General features: G+C 38.8%; 1 protein-coding gene across 1 annotated transcript in view; it reads left to right on the top strand.

The window, feature by feature from the left end:
• The window catches only part of SUPT16H (SPT16 homolog, facilitates chromatin remodeling subunit), a 34,344-nt gene that overhangs the window by 533 nt on the left and 11,003 nt on the right, over window positions 1-22,808 (top strand). The window contains exons 2-14 of the mRNA XM_061180601.1: window positions 13,176-13,268; window positions 14,287-14,457; window positions 15,114-15,266; window positions 15,830-15,976; window positions 16,392-16,543; window positions 17,707-17,879; window positions 19,296-19,386; window positions 20,194-20,267; window positions 20,405-20,517; window positions 21,633-21,698; window positions 21,815-21,910; window positions 21,984-22,099; window positions 22,187-22,340. Coding sequence (XP_061036584.1) covers window positions 13,176-13,268; window positions 14,287-14,457; window positions 15,114-15,266; window positions 15,830-15,976; window positions 16,392-16,543; window positions 17,707-17,879; window positions 19,296-19,386; window positions 20,194-20,267; window positions 20,405-20,517; window positions 21,633-21,698; window positions 21,815-21,910; window positions 21,984-22,099; window positions 22,187-22,340 — 1,599 coding nt within the window. The remainder of the gene's footprint in view (window positions 1-13,175; window positions 13,269-14,286; window positions 14,458-15,113; window positions 15,267-15,829; window positions 15,977-16,391; window positions 16,544-17,706; window positions 17,880-19,295; window positions 19,387-20,193; window positions 20,268-20,404; window positions 20,518-21,632; window positions 21,699-21,814; window positions 21,911-21,983; window positions 22,100-22,186; window positions 22,341-22,808) is intronic.

The raw sequence follows: 22,808 nt of genomic DNA, 5'->3' as shown, positions 1-22,808 counted from the left end.
ACGCACTCGCTCTGTCCTCCCAGAACCACAGTGTTGCGCCCCAGGTCCCGCCAGAATTACAACCATTTCGTCAAGGATGGATGGAGGGTCCAACAGAATGTGAATCGGGCTCTTGGCGTTTATCGTTTGCGGGGCTGTTGCTGGAGTTAAAAAAAGAAATACTGCTCACGCGCAACCGCCTCATGTTCTAGGCCCTGCTGTGGGCAACACAGAAACCTAACGCTGAAAACCTGCAGGCTTTAGTTAATACAAAAAACGATGTGTTGCCTAAAACCTCATTAGTTTTCCTCCTTGGTTGAGTATCCGGGGCACGTGTTTAGAAGAAGAGCTGTTGCAGTTCCCAGTCTTTTAGGGATTGGGCATTTTTGCTGCTTGAAAAAGTCCCCAGTTAACGATTTTATTTTTATGCTGGTAAGTTATCAATTCAAACATTTGATTGCATCCCGTGGTGCATTCTGAGCTATCTAGCTTAAGTCTGGCTTCTGAACTCTGTCATTCAGGGAAGATAAAACTAATGAAGACTTTTGCAAATCTGAAAAGCGTCCTGACAAAAATGATCAGTTCTGATTTCAGCATTGTAAATTGCCTTTCAAACTGATCTTCTAAAAACTAAGCTATTAAAATCGGTCATTTCCCTACCATTCATATTAAAGGTACCTGTGCATGTTTCATCTTTTGAGCATAAATGCATTAGATAATTGAAAATAAAATGGGTTCTTTGCATTTTATGAGAAGCAAAAATAAGGACTCTATGCTAGGCAAAAGCCGAACATAAATTTTACTTTAAATTTTTTTATTGGTTAATTTCTACCAGATGTTTTTACAGTTTCTCTCACTGTCACATTTTAAAGTTTGAATGTGATCCGTATTAGAAAAACTCTTTCTAAATGCCCAGATATTTCCTAAAGTACTATTGTACAAGTAATAATCAAAAGCCCTCTCTTCCACCCATAGACCCCGAAATTACACACCTTTGCTGTGGTGGTTGCTTCTAGTCCCAGTGATTCAGAGTTTATCAAATTATCCTCTCTAGACCATGTATGGAAGCTAAGATTAATTTAGAGCTCAAAGCTCCTCTACATGATAGGTGAATGCAAAGCATGAAACTAGGAAAAGCTTGAGGCCTGGAGACAGATTGGCAAACTTAATGTCAAATGACCGTCTTTAAATCCATGAAAGTTATTGGCCCCCATTTTTTTGTTTGCTTCTCAAAAATCATTAAAATTTATCTTGGCCCTCCTGTCATTTGAAAGGAGCATGTTAGACTTTAATAAGATCTTGGTGATACAAAGTTACAAGCCAAATCAGTATAAAAATGTACTCATAGCAAAATTTGTGGTGTATCATTATGAAAAATCTTATTTGAATAGACTTTCTGTTTTTTTATAACTGTAAATTTTAATAACTATGCCTAGAACCCACCTGTAGAATTTCTTTATGCATTGTCGTTCCAGGTTGCAGTACTTTGATTCTGATCTGCTTAACCAAAGATCATAGTTTTCTGGGATGAGTTCTGGTTGCTTATCCTCTTAGCTGCAGCAGGAAAATAGTGAAATGTACAGGTGCAAGCTATATTTGTTTTTCTACACTTTTTTTTTTTTTGAATAAGAAAACTGGCATTGAAATGAGAATAACTTGAAGTTAACTATATAAATCCCAAGCCATGTGTTGTCAGCTCCCATCTGCAAAGAAATCTCTGTTATGACAAAAATTAACTAAAAGATTAGTTTGGGCTCCACACCCACTTTTAATTATTTATTTATTTGCGTTGGGTTTTTGTTGCTGCTTGCAGGCGTTCTCTAGTTGCGGCGAGGGGGGCTATTCTTCGTTGCGGTGCAAGGGCTTCTCATTGCAGTGGCTTCTCTAGTTGCAGAGTGCAGGCTCTAGGCGCACAGGCTTCAGTAGTTGTGGCACACGGGCTCAGTAGTTGTGGCGCACAGGCTTAGTTGCTCCGCGACATGTGAGATCTTCCCGGACCAGGGCTCGAACTCGTGCCCCCTTCATTGGCAGGCGGGTTCTTAACCACTGCGCCACCAGTGGAGTCCCCACACCCACTTTTAAGTTTCAGATACCCTTAAGCATTAGCCTCTCAGAACTGTGTGGGTGCTTGTGGTAGTTCCAACGCACCAAAAGGCTACCAATCTTTTTTTTTTCTTTTTCTTTTTTTAAATAAGAGTAGGAGCTAATGTGTTTCCTAATCTCATCTATGTAAGTTGAGTTTGGCTAAGGTACATTTTGTGAGGCTATTGTAACTAAGATGTATCTCTTAATCACAATTTTCATAACTTAACATCCCCCAAACAGTTGCAGTATCACACATTTCTGTTTGAGTAGAAATTTCTAAAGCATTAAACGTTATACCTGAGTAAATAGTGTCATTTTAGGGATAAGAAAATGGGCTCAGCCAGAAATGAAACAGGAGACCTCCGTAGTGACTAAAACTTATTATTTATGACTCTTTCTGGATGTTTGAGTCTAGTCTAGTCCTGCCTCTCATTTTTTAAAAAAATTAATTAATTTATTTAATTTATTTAATTTTGGCTGCGTTGGGTCTTACTTGCTGCGTGCGTGCTTTCTCTAGTTGCGGCGAGCGGGGGCTACTCTTAGTTGCGGTGCGCGGGCTTCTCATTGTGGTGGCTTTTCTTGTTGCGGTGCATGGGCTTTAGGCACGCCGGCTTCCGTAGTTGTGGCTCGCGGGCTCTAGAGCACAGGCTCAGTAGTTGTGGCACACAGGCTTAGTTGCTCCGCAGCATGTGGGATCTTCCCGGACCAGGGCTTGAACCCTTGTTCCCTGCATCGGCAGGCGGATTCTTAACCACTGCGCCACCAGGGAAGCCCGCCTCTCATTATTTTAAATGAGAACTGCTCCGAGCAGAAAGGGTTTGCAGCACCTGTCTGTCCTGCTTTAGAGAATCCCAGGTGATGGTATTGGATCATGAGCGTCAGCTGGGGGCTTCTCCTCTGTCTTCTTATACTTACTGGGTCCATATTCAGGGCTTCCCAGCGTTTTCATGATTGTGATTGTTTTTAACCAAGTGATAGAATTAGTACTGCCTAGGGTACAAGGGGATAGGTTACCCACCATCCTGGGGTCCCAGCTGCTTTTAGAGCTGAGGGAATACTGTATCCATGCACACCTATAACTCATTTGAGACCTACCTATTAGGACATGCTGCCGTGTTTGTGAACCTTGACTTCAGTCATCTGCCTTTTAACCCAAAAGAGTTCCATAAAAAATCAGAATAGCAGCTGTTTTCAAAAGGAATGCTGATCCATTGCATTCATTCATATGGTGCTGCACTACTGGTCAGGATTGAGGAGTGAGTGGCTTCAGCCTCAAAAAGGAAGTTTGTGCCTGTGGAGAAAACTAATAACCTATAGTGTCAGTGTTTCTCTTGAGTGGCAATTTCTGGCTCTTTGCTGATTTTTGTTGTGGACAAGTTTATTGTTCTGGATTGCTCTCTAAGACTAGGCAGTAATCTTTTGTGGCTTAGGAAGGTTCTTTAAAATATGGGCAATTTCCATACTACTTTCAACAGATAACGGCTTGCTTCTCTACCCATCTCAGTTCATTATGGCTCATTTATCTCTGGCGTGAGCTAGAGAAAGGTTTAAATAATGCTTTGGTTTCTTGAGTGAAGAGGAAAGCTAGATGGAAGTAAATGCCTGGGCAGGTTAGGATTCATTTATTCTTGCTTACTCAAATTTTTATTTATTTATTTATTTATTTAATAAATTTATTTTTATTTATTTATTTTTGGCTGCACTGGGTCTTCGTTGCTGTGTGCGGGCTTTCTCTAGTTGTGGAGAGCGGGGGTTGCTCAGCAGTTGTGGTGCAGGGGCCCAGCTGCTCCGCAGCATGTGGGATCTTCCCGGGCCAGGGCTCGAACCCATGTCCCCTGCACTGGCAGGCAGATTCTCAACCACTGCGCCACCAGGGAAGTCCCTTATTTATTTTTTATCACTGTTACCAAGTGCAGTGCCTGGCGTGTAGTAGGCACTCAGTGAATGATGGTAACTTGATTTCTGAGCTCTCATGCATTCCTTTCTTGGTTTGAAGAGATTTTTATGGAGACTGTACTCAGGGTGATCATAAGTCCTGCCTTTCCTGGAACTATTCACCTGTTGTACATATGTAATTAGTGGCATACTTTTTTATTCTCAGAACTGTCTCGGTTTGGGTGATGAATTAGATCGGTATCTTAGCTATAACTAGAGACTTCAAAAATGTTTCGTGTTTTAATACAGTACCCCCTCGGTTCAAAGGAAGATAGTTTTTCCTCTGCTGCAGTATTTCCCCAACTTTTATCATTCAGATACCACCTTCACAATTTTTGCCGATTCCTTAGCACTTATAGTATTTACCTTGCACTTTAAAAAATCAGTTTTAATCAAGTAATACATACATAGGTTTTAAAAAACCAAATAGTTCTAAAAGCCTTAACAAAAAACAGTCACCTGCCCCAGAAGCACCCACTTTCCAGTTATTCACTTTCTTTCATATTTTGAAGTAATATTTATATACTGCTATTTCTTGATTTATCAGTTGTAGATATTAACTCTTGTTTTGGTAGGTTAGGATTGAAATTTAACTCTCTTATACCATCATATTCATTCCAGCTTCCCTACCTCCTGACACTTCCTGTAAATTTTCTTCTTGACACAGTTATGAAAAATTTCAACATACAGAAAGGTAAAAGAAATTTCCAGTAAGAACCCATGTACCCCCACCTAGTTTACACAATTAATATTTTCTCATACTTGCTTTATCACATATCCATCCCTCTTGATAAGTTTTTTTCCCCAAAAAGTTTTAGTAAAATCAGTCAGTTTACATTGTTATGCTCATGCAACTATTTTCACTGCTGGGCGAAGCAGTAGAGTACAATTAATTACCTTTCCTTTTCTCTGCAGTTTTTCATTTTTCCTGGCATTAATGATTACTTCAATTTCTCTCCTCTTTTAAATGTCCCTAGCCCTAATTTTTTTCCTGCAGATCTGTCATAATCTCATCAATTTTTTATTCTAAAATTTTCACACTCATCAGATATTTTATTAATTCTGTGTTTGTTTTTTAAATACCACCAACACCCACCCACCCACCCACTCAGCCTTACATTATTCTGCTCTATCTGTACGGGTTGCTCTCTAGGCCTGTTGAACCTTGGAACTTTCCAGTGTCCCCTGTATCCTACAGTCCATGTCTTGATTTTTTTTCCTTTTTTTTTGTTAGAGCATTTCTCTAAGAGCTTCTTAGGAAAGAATACAGAGAATAGATGTTTCTTGCGCCCTTATGTGTCTTAAAAAGTTTTATTCTGTCTCCACTTTTGGTTAATATAGTTCAGTGGGTATAAAATTCAAGGTTGAAAATCTCTGAGAATTCTGCTTAGAATTTTGAAGCTATTTGTCAGCCTTCAAGCTTTCAGTCTTATTTTTGAGAAGAAGGCTGATGTGATTCTATTTCCTGTTCCAATATATGTGGCCTATTGTTCTCTGTAAAACATCTCTTTATTCCTTGTGTTTTGAAATTTCACTGCCCTGGTATGAGTCTTTCCCCCCCACCCCCTTTGCATTGAGTTGGGAAGTGGGGGGCCATTTTAGTCTCAAGACTCACATCCGTCAGTGCTGGAATTTTGCATTCATTGATCATTTTCTCCCCGTTTCCTCAGTGATGTGGTTTATTTTCCCCCTGAAATTCCGATTTAGTAAGGTTTAGACCTTTTGGCTTAAATTTATTATCTTTCCATTTCATTTCCTGTTTCTTTATCTTCTACTTCCAGATACTGTTTCTTTATTTTACCACTTTTTATTGAATTTTTTTTTTCTAAGTTCTTTTTTGTCCCCTATTCTTTTCTCGTTTTATGGATGTACTATATTTATTTCTCTTATAGGGGATGTTTTATTTGATTTTTATTTTCTGTCCTCGGCCATGCCTGTTTCCTCTGGATTTCTTTGCTTTCTCTCTTACATGAAGGACACTTCACAAAAATCAAAATGAGGCTTGGCTACCCATTTGTATTAAGAATAAGGTAATAAGAAACTGGTGGGAAGCTCTGCATGAATAGGGTCTCTCAACTAGTAGAGAAGGTTACGATAGAGTGAATAGGTTAGCTTATTCCATGGAGAACCCCCAGATACTGACAGTATCTGAAGTATTTTCTCTGAATTCAGTGATGCTCAAAGAAAAGTCCTCTAATTCTTGTCTTTGGGGCAGTTGTTGTCATTCAGAAAACAGATTTTCATTTAATTCCTCAGCATTTAGTACTTGCCTTCTGCTGGGCCTAGTATCTAGAGCTCCTTTCTCCAGAGAATAAATTAAGTCTCTTTGCGGAAGGATTAGGAGTTGTCTCAGGGCTTCCGAGAACTGGGGACTTAAGCTTGCTGACCAGGACTTCTTGTTCTTAGCTCTGAACTTATCCCTTGTCAATATGTCCCTTTCCCCTTCTCTAATACTTGGTGCCTCCCGAGCCCTGAGCCCATTAGGGCTCTATGAGATACGCACACTTAACATCAATATCTTCCGGCTGAGAATGCTTGTCAGGCACTTAGTCATTTACCACTCTCTGTCCTCTTTTCATCTTCCAAAAAACTCTTTAACCTTAATACATCCAGAGAACATACTTTATATCACTGTAAATGGACAATTGTGTCACTTTCCAAAAAATAAAAAATTGCTGTTAAAAAATAAAGATAATGTAAGCACAATTGATATTATTAAATTGTAATTTTTTTTAGGTTATATTTTTAAAGGTTATATTCCAGTTATAGTTATAAAAGATCAGCTGTATTCCCTGTACTATACAATATGTCCTCATAGTTTGTTTATTTTATACACAGTAGTTTGCACGTCTTAGCCGCTTACCCCTATTTTGTCCTTCCCCACTGGTAACCACTAGTTTGTTTTCTATATCTGTGAGTCTGTTTCGTTATAGTCACTAATTTATTTTTTAGCTTTCGCATATAACTTATATCATACAGTATTTGTATTTCTCTGACTTTTTTCACTAAGCATAATACCTTCTAAGTCCATCCATGTTGTTGGAGATGGAAAAATTTCATTCTTTTTTATGGCTGAGTGTAATATTCCTCTGTGTGTGTGTGTGTGTGTGTGTGTGTGTGTGTGTGTGTGTGTACACGTACGCCCCACATCTTTATCCATTCATCTGTTGACGGACACTTAGGTTGCTTCCATATCTTGGCTATTGTAAATAATGCTGCAATGAACATTGGGGTGCATATATCTTTTTTTCTTTTTGGCTGCATTGGGTCTTCGTTGCTGTGCGCGGGCTTTCTCTAGTTGAGGCGAGCGGGGGCTACTCTTTGTTTCGGTGCCTGGGCTTCTCATTACGGTGGCTTCTCTCGTTGCAGAGCACGGGCTGTAGGTGCATGGGCTTCAGTAGTTGTAGTGCGTGGGCTTAGTTGCTCCGCGGCATGTGGGATCTTCCCAGACTGGGGATCGAACCCGTTTCCTCTGCATTGGCAGGTGGATTCTTTTTTTTTTTTTTTTTAATTTTATTGATTGATTGATTGATTGATTGCTGTGTTGGGTCTTCGTTTCTGTGCGAGGGCTTTCTCTAGTTGCGGCAAGTGGGGGCCACTCCTCATCGCGGTGCGCGGGCCTCTCACTATCGCGGCCTCTCCTGCTGCGGAGCACAGGCTCCAGACGCGCAGGCTCAGCAATTGTGGCTCACGGGCCTAGTCGCTCCGCGGCATGTGGGATCCTCCCAGACCAGGGCTCGAACCCGTGTCCCCTGCATTGGCAGGCAGACTCTCAACCACTGCACCACCAGGGAAGCCCTGGCTCACTGTGAAGCCAGACTGCCTGGGCTTTAAGCCATGACCCCGCCACTTATTGTGACCCAACCTCTCTGAGCTCCAGTCTACTCCATCGTCACATCTATAAGTGTTGCTGTGAGAATTAAATGAGCTAATGTCCCGATATATCCTTTCGAATTAATGTTTTCATTTTCTTGGGATATATACCCAGGAGTAGAATTGCTGATCATATGGTAGTTCTGAATTTTGTTTTTTCAGGAACCCCCATAGTGTACAGTGGCTGCACAAATTTACATTCCCACCAACAGTGCACAAAGGTTCCCTTTTCTCAATATCCTCGCCAGCATTTGTTACTTGTGTTCTTTTTGATGATAGCCATTCTGGCTGATGTGAGGTGGTATCTCACTGTGGCTTTGATTTGCATTTCTCTGATGATTAATGATGTTGAGCATCTTTTCATGTGCCTTTTGGCCATCTGTGTGTCTTCTTTGGAAAAATGTTTATTTAGGTCTTCTGCCCATTTTCTAATCGGGTTGTTTGGTTTTTTGATATTGAGTTGTATGAGCTGTTTATATATTTTGGATATATATATATATTTTTCATTCATATCGTTTGTAAATATTTTCTCCCATTTAGAAGGTTTTATTTTCATTTTGTTGGTGGTTTGCTGTGCAAAAGCTTAGGTCTCATTTGTTTATTTTTGCTTTACTTTAGGAGACAGATCCAAAAAAAGTATTGCTATGATTTATGTCAAAGAGTGTTCTGCCTGTGTTTCTTCTACATTTCAGTCTTTAATAATAATGGGAAACACATAGTAGTTAGTGTGGGCTAGGTACTATTCTAAGTACCTTATACACATTAGCTCATTTAATTCTCACAGCAACACTTATAGATGTGAAGATGGAGGAGACTGGAGCACAGAGAGGTTGGGTCACAATAAGTGGTGGGGTCATGGCTTAAAGCCCAGGCAGTCTGGCTTCACAGTGAGCCCTTACCACTGAAGCATACTGTCTTTCTAAATATAGAAGGTGGAAAATTTTGTCAAATGACCCTAGGTCTCCTTATAGATAAAAATCAGAAACCTTCCAAAGAATTTCATCTTTATCTTAAGGACCCTAATGAAAATATTTTCTCCTCTGTTTTGTTAACTGAAAGAGATAGAGATGACAGAAAAAGTATAACTTTGCCTGTTATAATAATTGTATCCTAATGAAAAATATATCTTAAACTTAATATGTGTATTTTAATTAGACTTGCAGCACCTTTTTTCTGTTGTTTTTTTTTAAGCCTAAATCATCATTAGTGTGATAACTGCCTATGTATTTATGTGGGAGTTTTGAGTTTGAGTTTTATGTGTTAGGTCTTGATTTGGGGTTTTGAATATGATGATGCATACTACAGCTAAAGTTTTATTGTGAGGATTGTAGATTACATACAGAAAGTGCTTTCTCAGTGAATACTGTTCCCATCTGAAACACCTGTTTCAGCAACACTTGAGTGTTAAGTGGACCAGACAGACTGGAAAGTGGCAGGCTTTGGAGACAGAAAGGGTGTGAGAGTCTGCACACCAGGGGTCACTGCTGCAAAATGGTTCATCTAGAAAAGGGAGCACAGAAATCGTAAGTCCAGATTTGACAGGGGCTCAAGTCTGAGTCCTAAAGACCTCCCCAGCAGAAGAGGTCATGTGGGAATCTGGAGCCGGTTAAGCAGCGGAGTTGAGCCCCAGCTGCCTCTAACAGCCAGCACCTGGAGCTGACCGTAGGCCTGGCCCTGGGGCAGCGGCTGCCAGCCTTGTGGCTTCTCTTTCTTTTTGCCAGCCCCCCACCCCCACTCCAGTATTTTAGAACAAATTCCAGACACAAGTTAATCTGAAAATATTTTAGTATTATATATAACTTTATTATAACGTTACTTTGGTAACTTATCATGTAAATTTCACAAGCAGATTATTAAAAATCTCCCACAGTTTCAGAAGACTGTTTGCAGATGTAACCTGTATAAGGCATTTGTACTCCTCATAAGGTTTGAAAATACAAAGTAGTGCCCCAGATTTTGCTGTGAAAATGTTTGGCTTTACTGTAATCCTTTTCATTGAATCACATTGTAAGAAAAATTTTATTTAAATTTATTACCTTTAGATATTAAATTCTGCTGTTATTTATTTTTTCTGATGTTAGAGCCCACTGGTGTTTGTAAAGAATCAATCAAGAATATTCTATGAAATGGTCAAAGCACATGGGTTCCAAGAGAAATTAGGATTCATCCTCTTACCTTTTTGATGAGCAGTGGAAAACCAGGCATTTTATATTCATTGAAATCCTGGAGATTTTGATGGATTTGTTTCCCTTATCTTCATAAAAAAGCTGAATACGTGGGTCTTTTTTTCTCTCTCCCTATTTTCAATTATATTGAGATCCCTTTATATGGTTTTCCCATATTATTGATTAAGTTACGTAATTATATTCTTCATATACTTTTTTCTTTTGGCTGCGTTGGGTCTTCGTTGCTGTGTGTGGGCTTTCTCTAGTTGCCGTGAGCGGGGGCTGCTCTTCGTTGTGGTGCGCAGGCTTCTCATTGCGGTGGCTTCTCTTGTTGTGGAGCATAGGCTCTAGGTGCACGGGCTTCAGTAGTTGTGGCACGTGGGCTCAGTAGTTGTGGCGCACGGGCTTAGCTGCTCCGTGGCATGTGGGATCTTCCCAGACCAGGGATCAAACCCGTGCCCCCTGCATTGGCAGGCAGATTCTTAACCACTGTGCCACCAGGGAAGTCCCTCTTCATATACTTTTTAAAAATTTATTACTGTGTATTTTGAATTTTCGTACGTGTTTTTTTGCTAAAAAATTTTGACTCAACCAAGATTTCAAGTATCAAAAAATACTAAAAGGGACTTTTTGGTTAGTTTCAGTGGTGATTTTTTGTAGACAGATGTTTAGGAAATATATGTCAGTAGCCAGAACACGTAAGCATTAAATATAGGGGAGTACCTGTTGCTAATTTTGGGGGGTTATCAAGGTACTAGTAATTCTAGTGCCACAAAATCCCATAGTTGGAATGCGTGTAGTAAAATTTTGGGGAGGAGAGAATATTTGATGCCAGAGTTAGTGTTAATATATGTCGTAGGAATCATAGCACAGTGGTTCTCAAACTCTTTGATATCAGGACCCCTTTACATTCTTAAATTATTCAGGTCCCCACAAAGTATTTCTTTGTATGGGTTGTATCAAGTACATAAAGAAATTTGGCTTCATACATACATGAAGCTGGAAAAGGGAGAAATTTTAATAACCTTTTCAGATAATTATGGATATTCTTTGTTATTACTACACTAAAAGTCTGGAAGTGGTAATCTCTTGAAAGTTAGTTGTAATGTGGAATCTAAAACCACAGCAGTGAACTTTTCATACTCGAGTTATAGGTCTGTTTTGCACCTTTGATCCTTTACCCATGGATGATTTTGTAACATCATGCGTTGCTTATTTGGAAAATGTTGGTTCCCTCAGTTGTACAGATCTGGTAAATGTACACATTTCATTTTATGATATTGGAGAATTGTGTATGTTAATATCACCACCGATATCAGAAAAGTCTTGAGTAAGTAGAGAAGCTGTCAAGTTCACAGTGGTGGGTACAGGTTTTTCAAAATTTTGATTTTTGCTTGAAAGCTCGAATTTCATCATTGACAACATGTTTGTCATTTGTTTTCCTTGAAGTGATAGGCTCACTTAATTCATTTTCAAGAAAATGTATGCCAGATGCCCAACTCTGTTTAAATGGCTAGTTCAGTTTGTTACTCAAGTAATTATACAAGTGCTTTTCCTTGAGACAACCATCATACTTCAGTTTGCACACAGAAATGCTTTGTGTGTACTTCCCATTTCTTTACACAGAATATTAAAAAGACATATACTCAAGGGTTAGGATTTCATAATATTAATCATTTTTACTGTGTCAAGGACATTTTTTAGTGAAACTGGCTTTTTTTCCTATGAGTGTGTGATAGTGAAGGACATAGTTTGGTGCCACTGCCTTGGTGCTGGAACAAATGGTTATCTGCATGCGAAATAATGAAGTTAGGCCCCTTCCTCACACCATACACAAAAATTTACTCAAAAATGAGTCATAGATCTAAATATAAGAGCTAAAACTATAAAACTGTTGTAGAAGAAAGTATAGGTAAATCTTCATGTCCTTGCGTTAGGCAAAGCCACCTTAGATATGACATCAAAAGCACAAGAAAAGAATTTGGACTTCTTTAAATTTAAAAACTTTTGTGCTTCAAAGGACAACATCATTACGAAAGTGAAAGAAAACCCACTGAATGGGAGAAAATAATGCAAATCATATCTGGTAAGAGACTTATATCTAGAACATAAAAATAACTCTTAAAGCTTAGTAATAAAGCAGTAACCCAGTTACAGAATGGGCAAAGGATCTGAATACACACTTTTCCAGAAAGGGTATACAGGTCATCAGGAATCATGTGAATGGGGACTCAGTCAACATCATTAGCCATTAGGCAAATGTAAATCAAAACTACAGTGAGATACTACTTCATACCCATTGGGTGGCTATATAAATAACAAAATAATAAAAAAGATAACAAGTGTTGGTCAGCATGTGGAGAAAGTGGAACCCTCATACATTACTATTGGGAATGTAAAATAGTGCCGGCACTTTAGAAAACGGTCTGGTGTTTCCTCAAAAAGGTAAACATAGAGTTACCATATAACCAGCAATTCCTCACCTAGATATATACTCAAGAGAAATATGTGCACACAGAAACTTCCATGAATGTTTATAGCAGCATTATTCATAGTAGCCAAAAGATGGAAACAACCCAAATATCAAACAATTGATGAATGGATACAATGTGGTATATCCACATAATGGAATGTTACTCAGCAATAAAAAGGAATGTGGTATTGATACATACGACAACATAGATGAACCTTGAAAGCATGTTAAGTGAAAGAAGCCAGACACAAACACCACATATTATGATTCCATTTATATGAAATGCCCAGAATAGACAAACCCTTAGGGACAAATGAGATTAGTGGTTGCCTAGGGCTCGGGGGGGAGATGGATAATTATTGCTAATGGGTTTTTGGGGGGAGGATGAAAATGTTCTAAAATTTGTGATAGCTGCATAACTAAATACACTGAAAACCACTGAACGGTACACTTAAAGTGGGTGAATTGTACGTGAATTCTGTCTCAGAAAGCTGTTTTAAAAGTAGAGTAAGTGATGGCTGTGAGGTTGCCAGGCAAATAATGTACCTTAAACTTAGAATTTCTGTTAGGAAAAAATTACACATATCTTGGGTAAATACTGAAGTTTGTATTCCTATTTTGCTAGTGTGAAAGAAAATGAACAAATTACTTACTCTACTTTTCAGAAAGGAGAAGATGAGTATGCCAACGTTGATGCCATTGTTGTATCAGTGGGTGTTGATGAAGAAATCGTTTATGCCAAATCAACTGCCTTACAGGTGAGAAATTTACAGCTGTGTTTAGCCCTGAGAGTCATTGAATCAGCTACTGTACTGTTCAATATGGTAGCCGCTAGCCACATTAAAGTTTTAACTCCTCAGTCCTAAGTCTCAAGTACTCAGTAGTGGTTATCATGTTAGACAGAGGACATATAGAATATTTCTGTCACAAAAAGTTCAGTGAACAGCACTGATTTAGAACATAAGGAAAAAAGAAGAGAAGTGTATAAATTAGGATGGATTTAACTTTAAATAACAGAGAAATCTAAATAACAGTGGGTTAAAAAAAACACTGCTTTTTCTCTTAGATAGTCTTCAGGGACCCAGGTTTTTCCCGGTCCCTACTCTGCCATCCATAGAGTATAGCCCTTGTGCTCATTTTGCAAAATTTGCTGCAGCTTCACCCTTGTATCTGCATTCCAAGCAAAAAGAATGGAGAGAGGGAATAAAATATCCTCCTTTTTTAAAGAGACTTGCTTGAAGTCCCACAGAATACTTCTACTAATAACTTATTGGCCCAAATTTAATCTAATGGTCATGCTTAGCTACAAGAAAGGATGGGAAATAGGGTCTTTGTGCTGAGCATTTTGCCCAGCTAATGGTCATGAGTCTCTTTGAGAGAGAAGATGTGAGTAATTGGTAGGCAACTAGCAATCTTTGGGGAGCTAGAATGCACAGTTCCCTGAGGTGCTTCTCTGTCTCTTGTTTTATGCATTTCTGTCCTACTAAACAGTAATATATTTCCTATAAACACAAATTATCCAAACGATTTGATGGTCTTTATTATGGAATGTTTCAAACAAATAAAAGTAGATAAAAGAATACATTGAACTCCTGTGTACCCATTATCCAATAAATTGTCAACTCCTGACCAATCTCATTTCATTTGAATCTACATCCAGGTTCCCCCATTCCAAGATTATTTGGAAGTTAATCCCAGATACCTTAATTTATAAATATTTCTGTGTAAGTACATTAATTTTTTTGTATCTGTACACGCTGTTGTCTTTTCCCATAGACATGGCTCTTTGGTTATGAACTAACTGATACTATCATGGTCTTCTGTGATGACAAAATCATCTTTATGGCCAGCAAGAAAAAAGTGGAGTTCTTGAAACAGATTGCTAACACTAAGGGCAATGAGAATGCTAATGGAGCCCCTGCCATCACACTGCTCATACGAGAAAAGGTCAGACTAATAAAGAAAGTGTCATAAATGTGAAAGAATGTTTAAAAGTGATAAACAGAAAAGCCTTCTAGGAATTTAAAAAATACAGGGGAAGATTTAGCTGACTGTCATGTGTTAGTTAGGAAGAAAAGAGTTCAATAGTCCTATCAGTTCTGCAGTAAGACAAATGGGTTATGAAATTCTGGTGAACACTAACTTTATCCATTCTTGAGGACACTGTCAACTTGTTTGTTTTAATCTGAGTGCCTTAATTAGAACAAATAGCTTTAAATATCCTTAAGGAAAATGAGGCATACCTCATTTCCAGTTTTTATCAAATGTAATCTTTTTTGTTATACTGCCCACTTCTCTTCTGCCATTGAGAAGATTTCTTCTCAAAATGTTGTTCACCTTTGTATTTGAGTTTCTTAGCTGTTCCTGAAGAAAAAGAATAGCCTTCTCAGTTTATGTGGTACTTCACTTAAGCATATAAAGATATCCAAAGAAATTTTGCATTACCTTTTGGTGTGTTATAGTCTGCCCTAAAGAAGTAGGTAGTAGAAGGGGAAATAGAATTTATTCTTTCTGTAGTTTAGACTATTCTCTGCCTAGTACTAGTAGAACATAGATGTCTAATTCTAAAACTGAACCCCTTTTCCTCCCTGTGGCACTGATAGAATGAAAGTAATAAGAGCAGCTTTGATAAAATGGTTGAAGCCATTAAAGAAAGCAAGAATGGCAAGAAGATTGGAGTGTTCAGCAAAGACAAATTCCCAGGAGAGTTCATGAAGAGCTGGAATGACTGCCTCAACAAAGAGGGCTTTGACAAAGTAAGAATACTCTTGGAAATAGGCACATTGAGAGTTGAGAAGACAAAATTGTGAGGAGCTTCCATAACAGATAATGCAGAGAATTTGTTTTGGGAAAGCTATATATTCATTCACATTTCCATTTTTCATTCCCTTCGGCTGAGCAGTAAGCCAGTTTTGCTTTCCAGTTAGGAATGAGGCATTCAGGAGAGAGTTCAGGTACTTCAGAGGGAAACTGAGGGAAATCTCTTGTCCAAAAAAAATTTTGTTTTATTTTTCTTTTCTTTCCTGTCTGCCTTCCTTCAGCCTTTATGGAAACCTCAAGAGAGAGGCATTTATATTTACATTTTAAATGATACATTAGTTTAATGCCTCTTAGAATACACCAGTGACCTGGTAAAGAGCTCTTTCAGGTGTTTATTCAATCCAGGAAGAGGAGATTTAGATATTCTGCAGACTGCTGTTGAGTAGTTTGCTATTAAATAACCAAATATCATCACTGATAATATTTGACTTGGGGGAGAGAGATTTCTTTAGCAATTCTGTGTCTGCATGTTAGAAACTGTTTATCGCTTTGACTGCAGATAGACATCAGTGCAGTTGTGGCCTATACCATTGCTGTAAAGGAGGATGGAGAGCTCAATCTAATGAAGAAAGCAGCCAGCATCACCTCTGAGGTCTTCAACAAGTTCTTCAAGGAAAGAGTCATGGAAATAGTCGATGCAGATGAGGTGAAAAGAGAGGGGGGCGTCTTTTTACTGTTTTAATGAAGCAGAAGTAAGTCTCTCCCATGCAGCATTTTTTGGTGTGTGTTCGGCTTCCTTTGATACATAAGTTGGTGTGTAATTGTGCCAGCTCTCTTTCAAAATAACTATAAACCTGCACTGTGGTTTCTGGAGGTTACCCAGTATTTCACTTGAGAATTCCTTGAATAGCTGGGAATTCCACATATTCTCTAAATTTGCTTTACATGTACACATATTCTCTAAATTTGCTTTAAGTGGTGCATAAACCACTTCGTAAGACTTCTGTAGCATCCTATATGATATCAGGATATATGTTATCTTCAAATGGTAATATCCAAAAACTCAACACCCCTCTGCCACTCTCTAGTAAGTATTGTTTTATTTCTGGATATACTTACAGAAAGTTCGACACAGCAAACTGGCTGAGTCTGTGGAAAAGGCCATAGAAGAGAAAAAATACCTAGCCGGGGCAGACCCTTCTACTGTGGAAATGTGTTACCCTCCTATCATTCAGAGTGGTGGCAACTATAACCTCAAGTTCAGTGTGGTGAGGTAAGTAGGAGAATTTCCAAATATAACAATAACCAGAGCATTTCAGCCTTTGGCCTGTTTTTTTCTTGGACGCATTCTGGAATTCAAAGAAGTAGGAGGAGAAAGAATAATCATTAGCCTGCTGTTTACATTGTCGTCTTGTCTTATTCTATGCATATTTTTATTTTATTTCACAGTTACTCATTTCTTACTTGAGTATTTGATTGTAAGCCTTTTCCAGATGATTTAAAATGCCGAGAAAAATGCAAAACGTTGAAAAAATCTTATTAGATATATCGTAATGTAATTCCCCTTCTAATTTTTAAAAAATACTGTAAAGAGGGGACTTCCCTGGTGGTCCAGTGGTAAAGAATCTGCCTTCCAATGCAGGGGACGTGGGTTCATTCCCTGGTTGGGGAACTAAGATCCCACAAGCCGCGGGGCAACTAAGCCCACGCACCACAGCTACTGAGCTCGCGTGCCTCAATGAAAGAGCCCGCGTGCTGCAACTACAGAGCCCACATGCTCTGGACCCCGTGCGCCACAGCTACAGAGCCCACACACCCTGGAGCCCACGCACCACAACTAGAGAGAGAAAAACCCGCACACCACAACTAGAGAGAAGCTCGTGCACCACAACGAAGAGCCTGTGCCACAACGAAAGATCCTGCACGCCTCAACGAAGATCTAGCATGCCGCAACTAAGACACAACGCAACCAATAAATAAATAAATCCATACATACATAGATACATGCAATGATGTTATAACCATAGGCTTTAAAATAAATAAGTAAATAAAATAAAAATAAAAATACTGTAAAGAATGCTGTGTGTCCTGGTTGGTTGGAAAGGATTAATTCATAGTGAATTCATAGTGGACTGGTGGAAAGGTGATGCCTTACCACCATGCTGTTCGGCTATAATGAATAAAATTCAATATATGTTTTACGTACTTAGGATACAGCAACTTTTTACTGAATTTTTATCCTAAAAGCTTTGGCCATTAAAGTTACTCCAGAGCATTCATAAACTAGTTTGTTCTTTTAAAAAAAAGTTTAGGTCATTTTTCCACTTCAACTTTGGGACATAGCAGGGAAAAGTAATGATTACAGATGTGTGTGTTAGTGATACTAAGGACTTCACTAGTTTGTGTAATGAAATGCTTTCTTCCTTTGGTCTCTAGTGACAAGAATCACATGCATTTTGGGGCCATTACCTGTGCCATGGGTATTCGCTTCAAATCTTACTGCTCCAACCTTGTTCGCACTTTGATGGTTGATCCTTCTCAGGAGGTTCAAGAAAATTACAACTTTTTGCTTCAGCTTCAAGAGGAGCTGCTAAAGGAACTAAGACATGGTAAGGTGCCTTAGATAAGGTTTAGAAATCATGTAACAAAAATGTAGCATTTATGGGCGTGTTTATCGCTGATGCTCTTGTACTGTAAATAGAATTAGATTTTACTAACCTCCAATCATCCTAGCATTTAGTTCCTCAGTGTACTTTTCTTTTATGCGTGAGTGGTTATTGTGGTTTTATACTGATGTTTAAAAAAACCTCTGACTGGTTAGGCCTCTGTGTCCAGATCTTCATAAAATACTCTGGCCTTATTACTTTTCTTGAGAAAGTTCTGAGAAGTAGTATCTCTCCCCACAGGCTGTGTAATATTAATCCTATATTGAATGGATACCCGAAATCTTAGTTTGAGAGAAGATCTAATAGCAACCCTGCTAAGCAAGCAGCTGCCTACCTCAAAAGCAAAGCACTTGACACCTCTTGTGCCTTGAGACTTTTCACTCCCAGATGGCTAAATGGGACTTTATGTTTACCACCTTTAAACCACTTCGTAAGCCCACTCATGTTTCGCAGAGCTTCCAGACACCATTCCCCCATGATACCTCAAGTCGATCTTGAGAAATCCAATTAGAAATCATAGTCCTAGGTAGTTTAAGAATAAAAACCCCTCTGAGGCTACCATATCTGGCTTGAAATATGTATTCATATCCTAGACCCTGAAAAATTAAGTCCAGAGTTCTTCCAGCAGTAATTCACCCATTTAGCATTCCTGTTTTTCAAAATGTATAATAAGTTTAATGTGATGCCTTTTATCAACTCTTAAATTATTTCACTGAGACCAACTTGGGTTCCACAGTCCCATTGGAGTGATTCTAAAAAACAGTGTAATTAAAGAATGACCAGGCGGATTGTTTTTTAAAATGCACATTTCTAAGTCCTACCACTCCTGCAACTGTATTCCTTATTTTATGCTTTGAGAAACCCTGCTTTAGGGAATATTTATTTATTTATTTATCTATTTATCTATCTATCTATCTATCTATTTATTTATTTATAGCTGCATTGGGTCTTTGTTGCTGCACGCAGGCTTCCTCTAGTTGTGGCGAGCGGCGGCTACTCTTCGTTGCGGTGCGCGGGCTTCTCATTGCGGTGGCTTCTCTTGTTGTGGAGCACGGGCTCTGGGTGCGTGGGCTTCAGTAGTTGTGGCACGCGGGCTTCAGTAGTTGTGGCACGCGGCCTCTAGAGCGCAGGTTCAGTAGTTGTGGCGCGTGGGCTTAGTTGCTCCGTGGCATGTGGGATCTTCCCGGACCAGGGCTGGAACCCACGTCCCCTGCGTTGACAGGCGGATTCTTAACAACTGTGCCACCAGGGATGTCCCTAGTGGACTTAATAGGTGAAAAAAATGTTGATTAAAAAAATGTGATTTTGGGTTTTTTTTTCTCTGAAAGATGCTTTAATGTCCCATGTCTGTCTCATTAGGTGTGAAGATATGTGATGTATATAATGCTGTCATGGATGTGGTTAAAAAGCAGAAGCCAGAGCTGCTGAACAAAATTACCAAAAACCTTGGGTAAGATGCTATGATATACGTTGTCACTCTGAGTCAATTTTCGTGACTGGCAGTCAGGCAAAATATTCTTAGATGATTCAACCAATATTTATGGACTATTAAACTTAACTGTGTGCCAGACACATTATGTTATCAGAGAATGTGAGAAATAACTTGAGTTCTACTCCCAGGGATAGGGTGGAGATTTTTCCAGACTAATGTAGTAGATGCTAATAGTGTTCCAGCCTTAAATTACAAATGTGAGGAGACATTACATACTATATTTCCTTTCTTAGAACACCTCAGCTCATATTTGCAAATTAAGTACTCTGAGATATCCTACTATTTAAATTCTTTTTTCAATTTTTATTTAATCCAGTGTTTCTCAAATGTATTTGACCACTGAACACCTAGAAATACCTAATAACATCCTACAGAACCAAAGACATTTGAGAAGCAAAAGCTCTAGGCAGTCTCCTTAGATGGAAGCTAGTTGGGGTATATAGTTTATATCTGGACTTCTCTGATGGACAAGAGGAAATATATTGACCTATACCAAGTCTTGGCCTAGGTGACTTAATGAAGCCAGTTATCAGCATTCTACTAAATATAATAAGTGTTATATGCAGTACTTAATTAGAAAGTCATTTTCAACATATTAACCCAAAGACTGTCCTCAGATCTTCTTTAACTGACTGATCAGCAGGGGCAAATCGCTCATCATGTTTGCTTGCCTTATCTTGAAAATTGAAACAGGATATATTGTACTTGACTCAGGTTAGAGGTCTTTTAGCCTATTGCTGAAGTTTCTCTTCATTCCTTTTTTAGGTTTGGAATGGGCATCGAATTCCGTGAAGGCTCTTTAGTAATTAATAGTAAAAATCAGTACAAACTGAAGAAAGGTGAGTTTTACATGCATGCAATAGAAAAATAACCTTTTTGAAAATTTTCGTTTAGCTTTGTCTCCCTCTATTCTGTATAAAATCACACTTCTCCATCCTTTCACAGTCATTGACTCATTCCTGTTTTGCTCTTTCAGGAATGGTTTTCAGCATCAATTTGGGATTCTCAGACCTGACTAACAAGGAAGGGAAGAAACCAGAAGAGAAAACCTATGCCCTATTCATTGGTGACACAGTGCTTGTGGATGAGGTATGTATTGCTTCTTCCACTTTGAGTGGTCATGAACTGACTTTGGAAGCACATTTTTACCCTATGGTTCCCCCCCACCCTTTTTTTAATTGAAGTGTAGTTGATTTATAATATTATGTTAGTCTCAGATGTACAGCAAAGTATTCAGTTGTATATTATTTTTAGATTATTTTCCATTATAAATTATTATAAGTTACTGCATATAGTTCCCTGTGCTACATAGTAAATCCTTATTTACTCTGGTTTATTGCTTATCTATTTTATGTGGGTTTTTTGTTTTTATATTTGTTAAATGCTAGCTAAGGGGAAGGAGAGATCCCTATGATAGCCTAATACCGCTAGGGATAGAGATTGTTTAAGCCAAACCCTTTATTAAATTGTGGCTTGATTATGATAATGTCAGGAACTGATTCTAATAATGGAACTGATTTTTTTTTAGTAATGGCTTTATTGAGCTACAGTTTACATACCATACAATTAAAGTGTACAATTTAGTGATTTTTAGTATATTCACAGTTATGCAACTATCACCACAGTCTTAATTTTAGAACATTTTCGTCACCTCAGAAAGAAACCCTGTGCGCATTAGCAGTCACTCCCCATTTCCCCCTCAGGCCTAGGCACTGACTTTCTGTCTCTAAGGATTTGCCTTTTCTGGATATTTGGGGTCTTTTTGTGACTGGTTTCTTTCACTTAGCAGGAACTGATTCTTAATAATAGCAAATATTTCAGTGCTCTTATTACAAGCTAAGCATGTTTATGCATTAATTCATTGAATCCTTATAATAACCCTATGAAGTAAATACTCTTATCCAAGTATGCAGATAAAGAAACTGTGGCACTGAGAAGTAGAATAACTTGCCTAATGTCACCGAGCTGGAAAGTGATTGAGCCAGGTTTCAAGTCAAGCCTGTATTCTTAATCACGATCCCAGTGTTGCCTCCCAAATTGTAGTTCCTAATGTGCGTTTCAGAAGATAACTAGTTTTATTTGTTGTCAAAGATTTTTTAGTACCAGAAGGTTCAAAGCATGGCCCAGCTATTTACTGGGTTTGAAAGTGAAAGTGTTTCACTTAAATGCTCTTACAGATGTCTAACTTCCTCCTTGTATTCCAGGATGGCCCAGCTACCATTCTCACTTCTGTGAAGAAGAAAGTGAAGAACGTCGGGATTTTTCTAAAGGTAGGAAGAAGATAAATGAGTGGTATAGGAAGTTTGATACAGTGAAGAAGATAAACAGTATTGGCTAAAATAATTAAGACCTGAATTTCTGATTATGATTTTTTTTTCCCCCATAGAATGAGGATGAGGAAGAAGAGGAAGAGGAGAAAGATGAGGCTGAGGACCTGTTGGGAAGAGGTTCCCGAGCAGCATTACTTACAGAAAGAACACGAGTAAGTTTATTAAGTTTACTGTATTACTTTGATGGTTCACAGGTTCTGATAACTTGGGTTTTCCCTTCTCTAGAATGAGATGACTGCAGAAGAAAAGCGAAGAGCACATCAAAAAGAACTGGCGGCTCAACTCAACGAGGAAGCAAAGAGGCGATTGACTGAACAGAAGGGGGAACAGCAGATTCAGAAGTAAGAGTTTGCATGGGGTAGTAAGATGGTTTTAGGGTTATATGTCATTTGCAGAAATTTCTCAAAAACATTTTATTCCCACTCCAGAGCTCGTAAATCTAATGTGTCCTATAAAAACCCGTCTTTGATGCCTAAGGAACCACATATTCGGGAAATGAAGATCTATATTGATAAGAAATACGAGACTGTAATAATGCCTGTGTTTGGCATTGCGACGCCTTTTCACATTGCCACAATAAAGGTACTAACGTTGAGTCAAGCTCCATCCAGTGTCTTAAAATAGCTGACTCTCCTGCTTATCATAGATGACTGTCCTGCTTATCATAGCTGACTCTCCCGCTTATCATAGATGACTGTCCCGCTTATCATAGCTGACTCCCCCGCTTATCATAGATGACTCCCCCGCTTATCATAGATGACTGTCCCGCTTATCATAGCTGACTCTCCCGCTTATCATAGATGACTCCCCCGCTTATCATAGATGACTGTCCCGCTTATCATAGCTGACTCTCCCGCTTATCATAGGTGACTGTCCCGCTTATCATAGATGACTGTCCTGCTTATCATAGCTGACTGTCCCGCTTATCATAGATGACTGTCCTGTCTGCATCGTCTCTCACACTCTGCTCCTTCTGACTCTGCCTTGCCCACGTTACTCACTTTCCCCCTCTCCCTAAGCTCCTGCTGTCATTTTCCTTCCTTTCCAGTT

The sequence above is a fragment of the Eubalaena glacialis genome, chromosome 2 (assembly GCF_028564815.1).
Source record: "Eubalaena glacialis isolate mEubGla1 chromosome 2, mEubGla1.1.hap2.+ XY, whole genome shotgun sequence".
Lineage (NCBI taxonomy): Eukaryota > Metazoa > Chordata > Mammalia > Artiodactyla > Balaenidae > Eubalaena > Eubalaena glacialis.
Note: the sequence above shows the minus strand (reverse complement) of the source record. Positions and strands in the feature narration are given on the sequence as shown.